The sequence below is a fragment of the Epinephelus fuscoguttatus genome, linkage group LG16, assembly GCF_011397635.1.
Source record: "Epinephelus fuscoguttatus linkage group LG16, E.fuscoguttatus.final_Chr_v1".
NCBI lineage: Eukaryota > Metazoa > Chordata > Actinopteri > Perciformes > Serranidae > Epinephelus > Epinephelus fuscoguttatus.
Genome location: NC_064767.1, coordinates 6,302,853 through 6,321,320, shown reverse-complemented (window position 1 = coordinate 6,321,320; position 18,468 = coordinate 6,302,853). Strand labels below are relative to the sequence as shown.

General features: G+C 40.6%; 1 protein-coding gene across 1 annotated transcript in view; it reads right to left on the bottom strand.

Annotated features, from left to right (window-relative positions):
* Positions 1 to 18,468, bottom strand: part of LOC125903352 (pro-neuregulin-3, membrane-bound isoform) — a 551,607-nt gene that overhangs the window by 116,416 nt on the left and 416,723 nt on the right. Inside the window, exon 3 of the mRNA XM_049600226.1 lies at positions 13,607 to 13,680. Within this exon, the coding sequence (XP_049456183.1) occupies positions 13,607 to 13,680 (74 nt within the window). The remainder of the gene's footprint in view (positions 1 to 13,606; positions 13,681 to 18,468) is intronic.

Genomic DNA, 18,468 nt, shown 5'->3' with positions numbered 1-18,468 from the left:
AAAGCCTACTGAAGTGCCTCTGATATTTCTTGCCAGCAACTTTCTTTTTACCCTTTGTCACTGTTGTCTCTCAAGGAAACATAAAAATGCTGGAATGTTGCTGCTGTAACTTCACAAACTTTTCTTCCATTTCACAAGTCCACCTCACAGCAGCACCTACAACGTAGCTCCTCTATTTTTCTTTCAAGTCACCATGTTTACAGTTGTCCATGGCAGCAGATTGCTCTGCGTTCTTATTGATCAATGTGATGGCTGTGATGGAGTAGTCGTGGAAAACAAAAGGAAAATCTAACATGCTAGTCTTTCTGTCTGGACTTAGGTGACCCAGGCACAGTGTCGTTTGTCGTCTATGATGACACTCTACAAGGGATAAAACGATCAATTATCACGCATGACACTCATTGTCATTCACAATCCAAGCCAACATCATAGGATGGCCGGGTCGGGCTTTAATTTGGCTGATATTGTGCGGTCTGAACTCGGCATTAGTGTGTAATCTGCTCTTTATTTTGACCAGCTGCAGCTCACAGGAACAGCAACCATGATAATACTGTTCAGTGATACGTCTCTGATTCTTGAAGGCAGTTAAACAAGCTGTGCAATCTAATGTTCTGTGTTGCTGTGGTGAGCCAGGTGGAGACTGAGCATTGGTCGAGATGTGAGCGAGCCAGGAGCGGCCCAGCTGGTCAATGAGACGCACCTGCAGCTAATTAACCTCTGCCTATACATGTGTGTTTCAATAGAGGCTGACAGGAGAGGGGTATCAGTAGCAAAGTGCCAACGCCCTGCTGTGCACCTGGAACCTGGAAAGGCTGGGTATAAATGACACTGCCACTTTTTGGCCCGTGAAGAGGAAACTTTAATTATCCTGCCAAACAGCTGAACTGTTCCAAAAACACTGATTCTAGCAGTCTAGCAGTGCAGCGCGATGAATACATGCCCAAAGAGAACACACCTTTTTTCATGGGTTAAAGTTTGAAACACAATGAAAGTGAAATGAATAAACACATGCTGGGAATATGAAATCTCCATTGGCAACAGTCCCACATCCCCTTGTTTGCCTGCAGAGAAGTCACTTTGTCATGCAGCAAGCAACACCATCCGACAGTGTGTGAATCTTCAGAAGCTCAGGCTGACGACAGAGCTTGCCTGAGAATCTGCCACCACCATCTGCAGCAGCGATATCTTACCCGTACACTCTGGCTCTCGCTAGCGAAGGAGTGCAACTAAAGCAGTAGGAATGTGATCTTGTACTTGCTAGGTCTCAGCAAGGGAAGACAGTGATACTTGAAGGGTGAAACTTGCACAGGAAATAAAAAATTTTTTACATTTTTGTGAGATAAACCATGCCTCAGAAACCTGTCCTTATTTTTGCGATTTAAAACCAAACCTCTGAGGCTCTGTGCCCATCCTTTGGTCACTCCAGACCCTGGTAAAGTCATTGGTGTTTTTTTATCTGCCATTGCAGCCAAAAAATAAAATGCTCAGAACCCCACAAGGACACCTCAGAGACCAGAGTAAGACATTTTTCAGAGGCAGCTAGCCTGTCACGTCTCCTCTTTCTCTGATTCTCTCATCTTCACTACCGTACTCTCATTTCCGTTCTTTTCTCTCCTGAACCTTTACCTCCACCCTTTTCAGACCAGTCTTCAGAGGAAAATGTTGCCACTGTATGTCTGTGCAAACTATAAATATGTTACATGTGTATATATCAACGTTTCTACAGTGACGTAGTATATGAGCTGACTTTGTCATCTGAGGGTGGAGGGATGGTGGATGGTGTGTCACCTACATGGGAAGGAGGCCAACAAACAACAAAACTGGTCATTTTTGAGTGAATCATTGGGTTGTTTTCAACTGCTTTTTAGCCGCCAAACATGGGTGATTTTTAGGGACCTGTCACTGTTTTTCCACTGGAAGTAGTGCCGCAAAAAGCGATTGTATTTTACAGAAACATCAATGACTTCTCCAGCCATGATTGTGTGAATATTTCAATGTAACTGCTACGTAATAACGTTAAAAAGTAAGACATCCATGCTTTGCACAAATGCACAGAACCATCCTCCTCTATATCTGTGGCTTCCAGCTCCTCTACATAAAGCCCAGGATTGTATTGGTGCATCCTGCAGAAAAGAAAATCAGACACGCACACTCCCACTTTGATTGTGCCTTTCTCTGAATCCAGTTGTTCTATATCCCGAGCAACATGACACCTAGCAGGCTGTTTAAGTGGCAAGCTACCTGCTCTAAAGCTATGTATGGAATATAACTTTTTCCTTTGGGTATTCCAAGCAACAGGAGGTGAGTACTGATACTAAATAATGTCTGAGGATGAATGAAACATCTAAATTTTGCTAAGCAATGTATATAATATGTATTGTTTTTTCTACATAACGAGCCCATGCTTGTATGTAGTTCGGCCATGTAACCACAACATTTGTTACAGAAGTATTATCTGACTCCATTTGTCGTTCTTCCCGGGGAAGCAGAATGCTTTCCACCTTGAGAGAATGGTTCATTCGTTCTCGTTCATTGAGTGTAACTGCTCGGCTGTCTGAACTGGAGTCTGACTCAAACACATCTCATTCACTCACCGTAGCAGGCAGTGAGAGCAGTACCCTTCCTTACAGTGACAGCGAGTGGCAAAAGTCGGGAATTCATGAGCACTCAAGTGTACGACAGGTTGATCTGATACGCACTGGACATTAAAAAGAGTCGTTCAAAAAGATTTGTTTGTTAATTTTTGCACATCACAAGACCTCAGTCTTATATGACTCTGGCTCTGAGTGTCTGGTTTTTGTACATGAAAGAGCAGGGTAAATTTGATCTCTGCCTTTATTTAAATTTACATTTGCAATCTGTTTCATTAGCATAGTCTAATGGCAGCTTATGGATTATGTTACTAATTGCAATCCAGTAAAGGGTCTTGCATGCAAGCACAAACAAATACGCCACGTCTAGTGAAAGAGGAGATGGTGAACACTATTAATGTGCAAGATGGATTCTTTTCATCAGGTTTCAAAGAGACCTGCTGCCAAAGAGAGTCCTCTTTTGTTGTTTTTAATGGGAAGTCTGGATGTGAATGTTGCCACTTCCTTCACCCCGGACACACGCCAATTATACTAAAAGTAGCCTGTACCTCTGCAGCTAGAGCTTCATACAAAGCAAGCAATATTATTTCAGATATTATAAAGTGCAAAATACAAAATCTTGATCCAGGATTGAAAGGTTTCTATCTGCTTCTGGTGATTGTTAGGCATTAAAGAAACTCAAATCTTTCACATCTTAAGAGGCAACCCATCTCAGACCCCCTCTGGCTTTGGTTTCGTAAGGATGTCAAGCACGCAGACTTGACAGTTCTTTATCCATATCCTGGTAGACTGGATTTTCCTTGCCATAATAAGTCAGTATAAGAGGGATGGCTGATACCAGAGTTAATGCCAGAGACGTCAAGTGCTTTTCAGCTAGATCTTTTCTTCCTCGTCATCTTTCAGATGGTGTGAATGCAACACGTTGTCCCCTGAGACGCTGCTTTTTTACCTCCCAACACTGCGTGGGAATATCGGGATGGAGATGCAACCATGCAGAAACGCAAATGCAAAAATGTAGAGCGCAGAAACAACAAACGTCCTTGCACACACACGAAAACATGCACTTAAAGGAATGTGCCGGCATTACTTGAGGAAAATAGATCAAGGACATTTGGTACCGGAGCTCTGTAGCTGCAACTGCAGCTTTCTAACTAATTTAATGTGAAATTCAGAAAGGTCACTGCAAGCCAAAGCATTTCAGCATTTATTTATCTACAGCCTACTGATCTACAGCCTACTGTGAAACTATGTGCTGTTATAAAAAAGCATGATATGTTTCAAAGGTATGATAAATGTCTTTATTCATCAACAAGTGCTAGACTGACATGCTCTCCTCCAAAGCCGTCACATATCGTTGCTTTGTCAGTGGACTTTCAAGTCGACATAATACATGCCAGGTATCCTCCTGCATCTGCTGTTAACTATCCATAATGCCAAAATTGGGATGTCCACAAAAACATGTGGTTAGGTTTAGGCAACAAAATGCTATGGTTTTGAGCACCCTCAAATTCATTGTTTTCAATGTAGATGCATGGCAGTCATGCTCAGATGCAAGAGCTACGCTGTTGCGGCAAGCATGCATTCCCGAGCGCCATTTTGTAAGGGCTTGATGGCACATACTTTGCTGGTTATGGTCGCTTCACAACTTCAGATGCAACCTGCCTCAGCAGCACCTTATACCCAACTTTGAAAGTTGGCACAAAGTAGGCACAGGAGGAGCACCCAGCGCCCGACCTCATGTTTTCTAGGCAGTTAATGATGCGGCATGTGCACGGCCTCTAAATACTGTTCTCTGTCTCTCTAGCTCTTTTCTCATGTCTATTTCTCCAGTGTCCGCTGCAAATCCACTAAATATATACAGTCTATGGGCAAGACACAAGAGAGACGTGTCAAGAAGTGCAATGTGGCCAATCAGAGGCAGAGTAGGGCGGGTCTTGCCAAGACAAACCAACAGCGAAAGCAGTAATAAACTGCAGGATTATTATGTGATGTCATGCGGATGTGCTTCCCTTGTCTACACGCCTCGGAGTAGTGCTGGCATCAGTCACATTACTTATCCTCAGTTTTATTATCCTGAATTTTATCCAGACCTCCACAGAAAAATGTCCGCTGCACTTCAGAGCTTTTCCTGGGAAGAAGAGCTTGAAACTTTTGTGGACAATGCCGCGCTACTTGGTTAATTAATCGATTTAATCAACGGCAACTGAAAAGCTACTCAGAAAGTTGTGACAATATCACCATGCCTCTGAGAAATGTAGTTAAGTTAGTAACTACTTGTCGTGACACTACTGTCCAACACTGATCGTGACTTTGTTATATGATAAAGATAGAAACTACATGAATGGGCATGTGTCTGATGTTTTTTATGATTTCCAAAGTGTCTACAGGGTCAGCCACAGAGTATCCAACCTTGAAGCTCAAGGGTTCTCACTGTTTTGCCCGAGGACACTTAAGTCATACCATTTTAATACATACCACGAATCCTCCTTGTACTCAATTGAATAATATTCTATTGTGAGCCTCACTGCAAGGCTGGAGCAGAAATGGAAGTATTTGCACAGTTGTGAATAAACAATACGTGTCACTTTCTCTGTAGAGCATTATTGAATCCAACCAAGGTGACTTGCCCTTGCCTCAACAGTTGGCCCATGATAAAAGCATAAAGCTTAAAGCAATTGCACATTTTATGCTTCCTTTATATCTTACGGACTGAAACATGCAACACAACGTGAAACACAGGGTTGTATTCTCGGGGAAATTGGACTTGCATGATTACTGCGGTGTTATCATCGGCGGTGCACACAAACCTGTCAAGCATGAAATCAGATCTCATAAAGATAGTGTGAATTAAATTTGTCTCTAGATTTAAATCGCTAAATCTCTCCCTCTCTGTGTCTATGGGCTGTGATATGATGCATGTCCTGTATTGTTGGTGAAAGTATGCTGATTCTGACTCAACCCTCGCAGCGTCGTAAAACCAGACTGTGTTGGCTCCCGGGCCTTTCGATTGAGACACGCTGAATATGTTTTTCAATTTGTGACCGAGACTATGATTGCGGAAGGGCTATATAGATGATGAAAGTACTAAAGAAAGGTATTGAGGTTGGGCAGAAAAGAGGCAACACCATTCAAAGAGAATACATTTAGAGTCTTGTCTACTTTATGAATACTGCATTATCCTGTGAAAGTTCCTCAGAAATAGGCAGTGCCAATCAGCAACCTCCCAGACTGAACAACAAAAGATGTCTCGACAACAAACGCAGCTTGAACTCTGTTTCTTCTCCAATGAATAGATTTGACATACTGTATGTAAGGATAACAACAGAAAGCCTTTGTTCCCCCTTCACAGATCCAGAGGAAACCTAAACAAAGCTTTGATCTCAAAACATCCTATCAAGCGAGTTTGGTGACATACTCACCGTTGAGCCTTGTCAGCATTTTGAGAACTAAACGCACATCAGTGAGTCATGTTCAGCCCCTGAGATCTTCTGTTCTGGTTTTAAACACAAGGTTCGAAAATCTTTGTGAGTTTTTCAGAGACCAGGTTAGGTTTGGCTCCTAGCTACATCACACACATTTTAACCCTTCACGTGCCAGAGTGTAAATCTTCAAGCTGTCCATAAGCTGAATCTTGCAAGGTCCCAGAAGAACTTTTATCGATCCAGTGTTTTGACCATCAGGCTTCGTTGTTTGTCCGACAAAAACCTTGTAGGTGGAAACATTACATCAATAAAAAATATTTTGGGAGCTTGAAAAGTTCTGAGTGTGGATGACCTTTCCTCTTTCCTGTTTTTATGGTGTTTTTATTTTCCTGTACCTGAACCCAACTGGGGTTTAATGTGCACACTTTCCACCTTCGTTGTCTTAAAGTCTGAAAGCTGCGAGATCTGTCTTATACCACATTCAAGACCAAGAATGATAGGGGTGCTACTCATTTGAGATTTCTGTCTTATCGTAACCTGGTTAGAAAGGCCTACAACATCAATGAAACCTTTGCATCTTTCTTCTCAAAGCTGAAAGCGCTATTGACAGCGTTATGTTGAAATGACAAATGTGTAAATCAATTAATCAGTTTACATTAGTCTAGTTTGAGCCTCTTGACAATTAACTATCCTCCTTTTTCCCTACCCTATGTAACTTAAAGGGAGACACCCAGGTGAACAGGGGGAAACGGGGTAACTAACAGATACCACAATGCCCCAGTTGATTACTTACAATTACAGGTTTTCTGATACGCAAATGAAGCACTATATAATTGAATATGTGCTGATTTGCATACATTTCCAGAACAAAAATCTGGACACTGGATATAGTCAGTTTCACAATGCTTATTTGCTGACATGTATGAGTCACAGATTTTTACAGAGAGGAATTTGGATCTCTTTAAATCACTCCATAAATCAGAAAATGCTGTTTGTGTCATGTTTAGTAAAATAATGTTGTGTAAATCAGGCTATGAATAATATATGAACCAACCCCTATTTAAAAACCTTTAAAATATAACCAAGAACAAAACTGAAAAGTGTAGAGTATGTAAGAGCTACTGAAATTTAGATTTTTGGCTCAGAATATGAGAAAAAAAAAATAAAAATTTAAAACGGCTTTAAATGTATGTATTGTATAATTCCATATATTTTTAGACAATAAATTAATTAATTAATAAATACATAAATAAAAGCACACACAAAAATAAATAAAACATCAAACTAACTATTACAAGTTTTCTGAAATTGTAAGACATGCAAACAAGGTATTAATTAATCAAATATGTGCATTTTGAATACATTTGTAGAAATCTGAACTAAATTAAACACTGAAATGTGTATTTTGGACATTTTCTTTTCACTTGTCTGAAAGAAGACATGTTACGAAAGCAAAACAGCCCCAAATCTCAAAACTGACCAGTGCTTGTAAGAATCTTGGAGTCCCACCTTAAGTTTTTTAATCATCTTATTCCACACTGACAGTATCACACACACTCTGAAACAGCTTGTTCCGACTCCACTGTGTGGAAGCCATATGCTGTTTACGCTGAATAAAATATTCAAACCCAAGACTTTGTGTTATGTATGGATGCAACATTTCATCAAATGATGCTTTGTGCACCATTTCACACACATTCCCCCTGATATATTTAGTGCAGCATACTTGGAAACTTTGAGATCTCCACCAATCTAAAATTAAATTCAGTGAGTTTGGACAATATCTGGCTGCACAGCTTGAGCTTCAAAATGGCCCACCTTGTGACAACTGCTTTTAAAGGTCCAAATTGCTCAACTCGTCAAGCAGAGATGAAAAATGCTCACTGGTTCGAGCTTCTGAAATGTGAAAATTAGCCACTTTTCACCGTTTTATAACATTAGAAATCAAACAAAACAACATGACTGAAAGCTTTTGCTCTCAGAACTTGATCCGCATTTTCCACTATTTCTTGATATTCTATTGTCTCAATGATTAATTCATTAGCTGCTGCCCTATAATATGTGTACTTCCTTCCTTGTTTTCTCTTGCTCTGTCTGTAAAATGCTTTATGGCTGACTGTCTGGCATTTATTCATGCTTTGCATTCCATTATTGATTACTATGCCTTTTATTCAATATTGATATGCAGTTTTTAAAGCCATTTTTTTTTTAAACAATGCTCTGACTTGTTTGACCTAAAGGTTATAGTACTCTGTGTTTTGTCCAGAAGACAAACTCTCCCTCTCCGCCTGGCCCTGTATCTCACTCTCGTTTTGTTTGTTTAGCCATTGCAGTCATGACTCCCTTTCTGTCCTGTGGGACCCTGAGACAGTGTGATAGCCCTGCTCAGAAGATGTGTCCACTTTCATCCAGCCTCTCTCCTCGCTCGCGCCCTTCCTTCCCTTCCGTCGAGGCCGCAGCGTGCCAGAGGTCCTTGGCAGCGTTTGTCTGCCCTGCTGGTGAACCTTTTTAGCTGGCACTATTTAAGCCTCAGTCCATCTGAGGCCCGTGCCACTTTGTCTTAGGAGATGAGTTGGACAGAGAACTGTAGGCTAGGGAGAAGGGATGAGGTCTGACACTTGGACAAGATGCGTGTTGAGGAAAGGATGGCACGGAGGAGGTTAGCAAAAGACAGATGGGGGCGAGCGGGGGCCGTCTGGAGGGAAATTTGGAAGAGGGAACGAGGATGTCAACACTGAGGCAAGCTCGAGCACGAGACACAAAGGTAACCCGGGAAATTAGGATTTGATGAGCTGCGAGCAGAGGAGTCAAGGAGAGTGATGCTGTGACAAGATTATCTGGGGGGGAGAGGAAAGAAGAGGGAGGCCACAATCTGCCTCTCTTCTTTTCCAACTTTGCACTTACCAACTTTTTGAAGCAGCAAGTAGTTGAATAAAATGGGAAAAAAGGAAGAAAGAAAAAGGTGGTGTTACTGAAAAAAGAAATCCATAGGCTATACAACATTGTGTTTTGTAGTAGAGAACAGAAAACAGAGATGTGTCAGAAATAAAGAAGGCAGTCAGAGGAGGGATGGAAGCCAGTGAGAAGAATGACCTGAAAGTAGGCCGATCAATTCTTAATATCAGACAATGAATTGAGGATAGAGATTTGGCAGAGAGTTATAGAAAGTTGCAAAGAAGAGATGAATGAGATCAGAAATGAATAAGGGAAAGTGGTGTGAGCTAAAGCTGATACAAACAGAGAAGAGTAGGGGATGTGTGTTGAGGGTTCAGCAGGGATACCAAAAAGTAGAAAGCCTTTCTTTTTTTTCCAAGTCACACATTCCTCAGTAATGACTTGGTAACTCCAAGACAATTTTTATGGAAATTCACCTGAAAGAGTCGCCGGTTAATATTCAGCGACAGACTTACTTTTGTTTGCTAGAGAGCAACTTTGATCCTGGATGTCGAAACTCAATCGTCTTCACTCCTGGAGTTACTCATATTAAATTTCACAGGTCTATAATCATTCCTAATAATTTCCAAGAAAGTTTCCTGGGAAACACTGACTTTAGTTGGTTGTCTTGAGTTTATATGCAGTTGTGCAGCTGTACTGCTTCTGCAACCCAGTTGTCACAAGAAATGATGGCATTGTTCCTTTCTGCAAACCATGGATATGTTTTGTTTGTATGTTATCATGTAGCCAATGCAATGAGACTTTACGCTTTACATTTCAACAATGTAGAGGTAAATGTGGGGTTTGGTTTAGGCACAAAAACCACTTGGAAATGGTTTGGAGAAGATCATGTTTTAGCCTAAAATACCTGTTTTTTTGTGGCACAAAATTTACAATGTCTCAGTAAAAACCAATCACTTTTTGTGGCACTATTCCTGGTGGAAACGCAACAGTGACTCGCTGAAAAACAACCAGTTGTGTTGTTTGTTGGTCTCACACAGTGGTCTGCAGCTTGGCAGGTGTCTCGCCTACATGTTATGTGGTCCACCATCCCGTCCATCTCCTCCGTCTCCAGCTGACACAGTCAGCTCAAACACTACATCTTTTAAGAAGTTATGCATATGAAACATACAAACATAACGTGTCTGTAGTTTGCAGAAATGTGCAATACCAACATCTTCATCTGGGCTGAAAAAATTCATTTGGCATTAACTTTATAATTAGATAATCACAGAAATGTTGAGTTGTATGCTTGCCTGTGAAAACTCACTTTTAAATCATGAGCTGTCCTGATGTGCACAGACATTCTGGGTTATGCTATTAATAATTGAAATCAACTGGAAGCGCACCAATTGAACACTGTCTCCATTTCAACTCTCATTAGCACCAAATCAATCAGTTCTTCATTCATCTTAATTTACAGGTACATTGCTACACAGAGTTAGATAATCACTCATTTCACAAGAACCTATGGCATCCATACAATAAGGCTTACCCACAATATGTCATACAAGTAGTACTGTATTTCCTTAGTTTCCTTCAAGTGGATTTATTCTGCTATCAGACATATTTAAGTTTCTTTGCTAATTTTAATGTAGGCTAATTAAACACAAATATAACAAAAATGAGTAGCTATTGGCGGCTACCCAGTATTAAATGACTCAGATTGAGATCAGGAACAAAAACATGATCGGAAAGTTGCTACTTTTGACTGAGCTCATTGACTTTCCAAAGATAATTGATAACACATTGAGCCGGTTCACTCCTTATGCATGTGGGTTCAGTGGCTAAGGTTTCTTCAAGATGATCAACACATACAGTGGCAACACAACCAGCAACTGCTTCTGTTTGACATTTGACAAATTGTTTAAGTGATGAGGATGGTAATAGTTCTTCGCTACCAATGTGTTCAGGTCAGCAGGTTTGGTGAACAAACAAAGCGATGGGTGTCACTTCAGTGAACACCAATGTTGTTCTAACAAGGACAATTACCCTAATACTTGCTTGGAATTAAAAACCTCATTACGGAGACTTAATTAATGATCTGGAAAGTAAAGGATATTAACAAAGAGCAAGTGATTACAGTGTTGTTGCATTTGCCACATTTAATCTACATGTCTCATTTATGGCACATTCTCCTTTGCAATCAAGTAGGACATATTCATAATGAGAAATTTAAATTTCATAATATTACCGCAGAGAGGGCTTTTTTGACATTGGACAATTATGAGGTATAAATCCCCAAAGGCACAGTACTGTCCTTTAACGGTAAATGGTGCTATTACAGTGTGCGCCTTGTTGGTGGAAAAGTCACAGATAAGCTATTGTACTGCCATGACGTTGGTGCCCCAGTGACAAGGTTGCATATTTTTTGGAATGAGCTGAGAGGAACGGGGAAATTAATACTGCATAGATAGCGAGCAGTAAGGACAGAAGTTAGGGCAATTGGTGTTCTTCCCTCAGCTGTATGACTTTGAGAGGACCATGTGTTTGGAAGATAAAGAAATGGGAGAAGTGACATTAGTCTGAGAAGGAGAGGATATTTGAGAAAGGAGGGGATAGAAGAGAGAATGGAAAAGTAACATTCGGACAAATTGTAAGAAAATATAACAGAAGATAGAAAATCTAAGCTTGAATTGCTGTAAATCAATAAATTATTGTTACTTAACCATTAAAGAAAACTTGACTGAAGATTATTTGGAATCATCAAAAATGCTGTTGTTAAGATGTATTGATTTTGTGGTATTTTGAAGCAAATTGCACTTTCTTGCATTGTATTCAATGTTTTCATAAAGTCAAGAAGGACAGTCCGCACACTTGATGCTCCCAGTAGTATTTTTTGGGATGTGCTAAATAAATGCATGTGAAGTGGGAGCATTAAGTGTGCAGACTATCTGTCTTGACTTTATGTATGTTTTCTGGTCCAGCACCTATTTAATTGGATGTGCGCAGCTGCTCTGTTTTTTAACTAATTATTCAATGTTTTCATCAAATTCATTGTCAGAATTTATTAAGGAATACTTGTTATTTTTCTACTTTGCAGTGGCCCTGCTTCACTTTGTGAATCAATGCATGTAATAGCATTGGTTTTCAAATTTAGACCCGCAACCATGCCACTTTTCTAATCAGGGACTGGAGCTCACCTGGGATGCCAGGTGAATGCAATTATTGTGACTGCAATTATCTGGGTGGACAGTTCAAAAACAAGCAGTGCTGTGGCTTCTGAGGGCCTGCTTTAAAACCCACTGATCTACACATGGCACTAGGACTGTACTGAACCACAGAAAATTGTGGTCGACTGAAATTCTACCTCCTCTTCAACCAGTCGATTGGTCAGTGGGAGATGAAGATCTGTATGTATCTCTGCCCGCTACCTGGTAGCATTGTGTGTCCACCAAAGCATTTTTTTTCCTGTCACAGGTCTTGACATTAACACTTGTCCAGGGCAGATAAGCTCTGTGTTCAGGCAAGTGAAATGCCTCAAATAAAAAATACACGTTATGTCCACTGTTATCTGTAAAGCGTTTTTACACCTGAGCTGCATGCGTGAGCCCCTTCACCACTAACCGCTGAACAAGACTGATGAGAAAAATCAGTCATACTGGACACTAAAGAAGTTAACTCTGGGGTTGATTATGTCATATACAGCATAACATTAGTAGCATTAAATATCTCTGTAGCACTGCATGCAAGAGAGACTTACTAGTTTTTGCCAAGAAGGTAACGTTTGTCATCCAGCAAGGGCTCTGCTGTGATCATATCCCTTTCAGAAGCTTTGTAAAGCAGTCCTGAATGGCAGTGTCTTTTTGAAGACTATAAATGAAATCCATATGATAAAATCTGAATGTCTTCTGTGATTATTCATCTGTTTTCTGACTAAAAATTAAGGTTGGGCAATGGGTAAAATGTTGCGTTCATCACTGTCACCAGACGACCAGTCACAGTGGACAACAGGCAGGACAGATACCACAAAGACCAACCATCACAGAGTGATAAATACAACTGCCTAAGAACAACAACTGCTATTTCCAGCTGGAAAAGAGAGGCTTTGGTGGACACATGGCCTTACTAAAGTAACACCAGCAATTGACCAACGAATGAGAATTGGGTTGGACAAGAGCATATCTACAAACGACCAACCAACCAGAAGTTTACAGCCCTACATTGCACGTAGATGCATTATGCACAGAGGAAGTTTAGTCATGCTAATAGAATTGAATGTGCAGAGAGGAAACCAACCTATGACTGCACTACTGCTGCTGTGACTAACAGCATTTCTGAAGAAATACCATGATAGATTATTCAAGGGAAATATGCAATAAGAAAATAAACAAGCTGTGAATATATATTACACCGAAACAGCAGATTTCTACTCATACTGTCAACCTGATATTATAATATATTACTCCGTCTTGAGGGATGTTTGCACAGACAGGAGATGTTGATGTAAGCTTGTGAACATTTGATTTTCTCTGGTGTTTTATTAATGTGGATCAATACTCATAAGAACTCCACTTGAACTTCGTCAGAAGGATCTAAAAAACACGACCCCCTCCGTTTCCCTCATGTTTACTTTTATGCGTTCAAATTTGATGTTATGTTCTAATGGTATATGTCGGTTCACTCAGTACACGAAGTAGAAAAATGTAGAAAACTCACTTGGGTCAGATAGGATGGAGTCTGTCTTTGGCAGAAACTGGTCACAGCGGATTCCCTGGTAGCCCTCTCGACACCTGGTGGAGAAAAAAAAAAAGAGGAATAAACCATCTGTCAATGAGTCAAGTGGATTTGCCAGGAAACAAATGCCACTACAACGGATGCAAATGCAAGAGCTGCACATAAAATGCCTCCTCCTGTTTTGAGACGAATGTAGGTAAGGCTCAGTCCTTGTGGAAGCGAGCCGAATTGCAAGAAAGTGCAAAGTAAGGTAAGCTGACAGGGAGAAATTAATAGAGAGGTGATTTTTAAGGGTTGAAACCTGCAATAGGAAAGAATTTTCTTGAAGAAGACATCTGTCTTTTCAGCAGAAATCACAAATTGAAGCTGCAGCAGAAACGGAGCATCCAATCCCCATTAAGTGAGACCTTTCCCTGTGTGTTGCTGAATGAGCCTCCCTGCTTGGTTGTAGGAAATCTTCACAGAACACGACCAAAACTTTCTCCTAAAATGGTATAGAGTTAGAACTGTGTTAAGATGTTGCTGAACTTGCCAGTGACGATGAATCTGCTGTAAAAAGTTTTTTTTTTTTTTTTTTTTTTTGTGTACTCTTAACCCCTACAAGCCACCAAGAGGAAGAGAAGAGTGCTCAATTAACTGAAGACACATTCTATGGTATCTGGATGGTCCTCGACCTCTCTCGAAATCTCAACTTCCGAATTTGATTGGCACATTTGTGGGAGTGCCAGTCAGGCAATGATCATTAAGCAGCTAATGAATTCTGAAATGTGCCTCGGCTGCTCTTGAGAAGATGTCCCAGGAAGAGGCTGTGCATTGCAAAGATGTGTTTTTAATTAATTTCAGCTCAATAACCACATCCTTAGAAACATATAGAAGTGTGTGTTATAGTGCACAGAGATAGCATGGGGACTATACTGCCAGTATGCAGCATAAAGCCTAATTGGGTGCCTCAGTTGGTTCGGATATCAATCTTTGCCTCTGGTCATTTGTTCCTCGCTCAGTCTTTCTCAGTCTCTCTGCAAGTCTCATACATGAAAATGAAACCGAAGTAGCTTATGCTACCTCTCTAAAGTCGTCCCTACTTAATCTGTTCAATCTATCATTCAATCGCTTCTCAACTATTCTGTTTCACTAAGACTCAATTTTCTTTGCAATTCCTCCCCTGTTTACCCCTGTGGCTTTGACTTATTGACACTACTGGAATTAATCTGTATCTGCTCTGACAAGCTGACAGCAGAGCAAATATACATATCCCAGTGGTCCCTGCCTTTGGAAGCCCCCAGCTGAGAGAACATCTACATCCAGACAAAACATGGGAGCTGGGCACAGAGATCAAGCTTACAAAGAATGCAGTGTGACATATCAAAGATTTTGCTCCGTGCACAGTGTACCTTCTTTTTTTGTCTTTCATCTACAGTGAGTGATTTTCAATTATTAAATGAGCTGCAGTAGGCGGGAAACGATGCACTCGACTGTGCATGCAAGTGGTTTCTTAAATAGCATCATCACTGTTGGGAGGGAGATGGGGCAGATATGGGGAGACGTATGGTGAGGGGAGAGTCTGCAACATTGATGCCAAGTCTAAATAAAAAATAAGAACACTAAAAAATGTGTTTTGACATTGAATTAAATATCTCTGGTATTTAATGGGTAGTTTTTAAGTATATCAAACTTCATTCGGCTTCAAAATGGGTGGATCTGTGTCCCATTTCTATGTTGTGTTGCCTATAAATTCTAACAAGCTTAAGCCCAGTTCAGATCAAAGTTTTGGGACGAGACAAAACCGTAGAACGCTGCAGTGAGAATCTGCAGTGGTGTTCTGGCCTCTCTCAGGGTGACTCAGGTTGGCTGATGGTGCCCCCTGCGACTCAGCTTGTCAAGACTCCAGTGGCTGATTTTACAACTTAAGGCCGGGCAACTATTTCCACAGCCTATTGGCTTGTAGCGAAGTGAGCTGGTCAAGTCAACCTGTCAGTATACGATGTGTTCGCTTGCTGTGGCAGACAAAAGTCCTCCATCCCTGCTGAGCCTGAGTCCATCTCATTGTCTTTCCCACAGGTGTTGGCATGGCTGTCTGTCTCCGTCCTCACGGTGTTGCAGTGTCGAATGGTGGGTTGCTGCTGCTACTCTCCGTACATGTGCATATCACACATACAAAGCCTACTCATTCACTGACTGATCTGCACTGGCACTTAAATTTCTTGTAACATATTTACTATGAACACCTGAAGCTTAAGTTGATTTATGTTTTTGCCATTTAATTACTACTAGAAACGCAACGATAGCAAGTGTTTTACTATTACTATCTTTATGCAAATCATAACAAGCTACAAATGACATTCAGGGACAAAATAAGCCTGAAAAACTGGAAGTTAGAACGGAAGTAGAGAGAGCCATTGTTGTGGAGACAATACACTGTCTTAATGATCTGGCTGCTCCTCCGTTAAAAGAGTTCGTACAATGGGAGGCCATCTAGGATGACCAACACAGAGCTATTGAGTTTGAGTCTTTTCTGTTAGAGCTACAAACTATTGGAACTCAGCACCAAGTGAGATAAGACAGTGCAACAGCTTTGTTCGTTTTAAATTTAAGATGAAATTTAAGACCAGCTCAATCATGTCTCCATTCAACATGAACTCAAACACTTAATCTAACACTATGACATCTTGTTATTTCTTAATGTTGTAGTTTTTCTGTTGTTATGGTGTCCTAGTGTTGTAGTTGTGTTGTTGTTGCTGTTATTGTTGCGATGACTTGATGTTGTGTTGTCTTGCTATTGTCATTGCTGAAACCGTTGTGCATGAATATGTTAAATTTTGTAACAGTGTCTTTGAGCAGAAAAATGAGTCTCTGTTTCCTGTCTAGGGACGACAGAAAATTAGCTTATATCTAACTCTGGTGCAGCTAAGTAGCTGTGCACTGTTCCTGTTAAATATAGAATAAATATATCAATAATAAATTTCTTGTCACATTGGTGTAAATTGGCACATTTTCAGGACATTGCAGAACGGTACATTGCAAGTAGTTGTAAGTTTGAGCTTGTCTCTTCACAAATCTTTGGTCTGAACTGGGTTTTAGGAGGGTGGTGTATTCACACTGGAATTTTATCTTTCTTCAAAATGTTAGTATGCACACTCCTTGCTATGCTTGAATTGTTAGTGTGCTGTAGTATACTGAACATTATTGTCCTACATTGCAAAGCACAACAGGTATTTAGTACATGGAGTGTAAAATTAGCATGCAATCAAGACTCATGCTTTCAGTACGCCTTTTTCACAGAAGCCACTATGGCATTTTAAAGCAGGAAAAAGCACAGGTGTAAATACTACTTTCATTGATGGCTGGATTTTATTTAGCTGCCAGGTTTTAGAGCGCTGCTATATACCTTTTTCACAGCAGATATTTGGCACATCATTGCAAGAAAAGCACGGGTATAACTGATAACATTAAAACACCTGAATTCCATTTATGCACACTGGTTCCAAGATACTGGTATTGTAAATGCAGGCTGGCATGGCTGACTGGGACACTTGATGGAACTGAGCCATCGTTAAGGAGATTAGTTTCACCTGTGCTTTTCCTGCTATGACAAGTCAGACTGCCGTACGAGAACGCTTGAACAGAACAAAGCCATCGTTAATGTCATTAGTAACACCTGACATGTCAAAATGTCAGCTGTGAAAAGCCAAATAGTATATTTATGTTTTCAGTTTTTTTTTGTTTTCAACAGTAAAAATATACAGTGTATTGATAATATGTCTGCAGCTTGACCGGCACTACAGGTGAATATAAATTAGCATGCAGTGCCAGACGACGTTAATCCATCACTGTGGTTTAACTGCAGCCTGAATGCAAACTGTTAACATTTATATCACCAGAGAACAAGTGAGATCTGTTAAGAAATGAAAGAATCACTGGTTGTCATAGTAACCCAAGGCCATATTTTATCTTTGACAAATATGTGGTTTAGTAAACGACGGCACATTTTCTTTATTATATGTGTGGGGGATCCTTATAGTCGCAATCATCACACCATGACACTCTGATGACAGATGGTAATGATATCAATCATGCTGTTAAAGAGGCCTCAACAATCTCCTCAATTGTCAAGGCGTCCGTTTTCCTGCCTGTCCTCCAAATTTGTTATTCTCAGCTTTCACTGTTGCATCGTGTGATGCCAAATATGTGTTGTGTGGGAGCAGGAGAACAAAACAAACCCAAACAGACACAGTCGCTTTGTCTTAAAGACATCGTTTGAATTGCATTTCACAACTCCTGTGAAAGTATTTAAATGTTGCTATTTGGCTTCCAGACTTCAGCTTCCTAATCAGATGCTTCAATCCAGGATCAAAGTCTTACATGTCAACAGGTCGCTTAGAAAACAGGCAGACTTTTCTCTGCGCTAAATGTGTGGTCATTTAACATCTCCCCATGCCATCGTGACCCAAGCGGACTAAACTTTGACAGGAGGCAACCTTTGTCACACCAAGTAGTGGGGAAGAAGATAATTAAAAGAATAGAGGCTTAACATGGTGACACTGTCAGTGTGTCACGCTCATTAGGGGAGACTGTGGAAGTGAGAATGAGCATACAGCAGTGATTAAATTGAACAGAGTGTGCTGAAAAAATACTTAGAGGCAACACAAGAACACAATACAATGCACAGTTGCATAGACATAGACCCTTGTTGTGTAGCCATGAGCAACACAAAACCGCTGTAATTTTCTTCTTTATCATGTCTAGCACTGTGCAGTTATTTTATCCCACAAACGCTCCCCTTCTTTCGCCTCTGCTGTTTTCAGTAGAGATCAAAACATCAGTGTTGCTTCATAAAGCTCGGCATG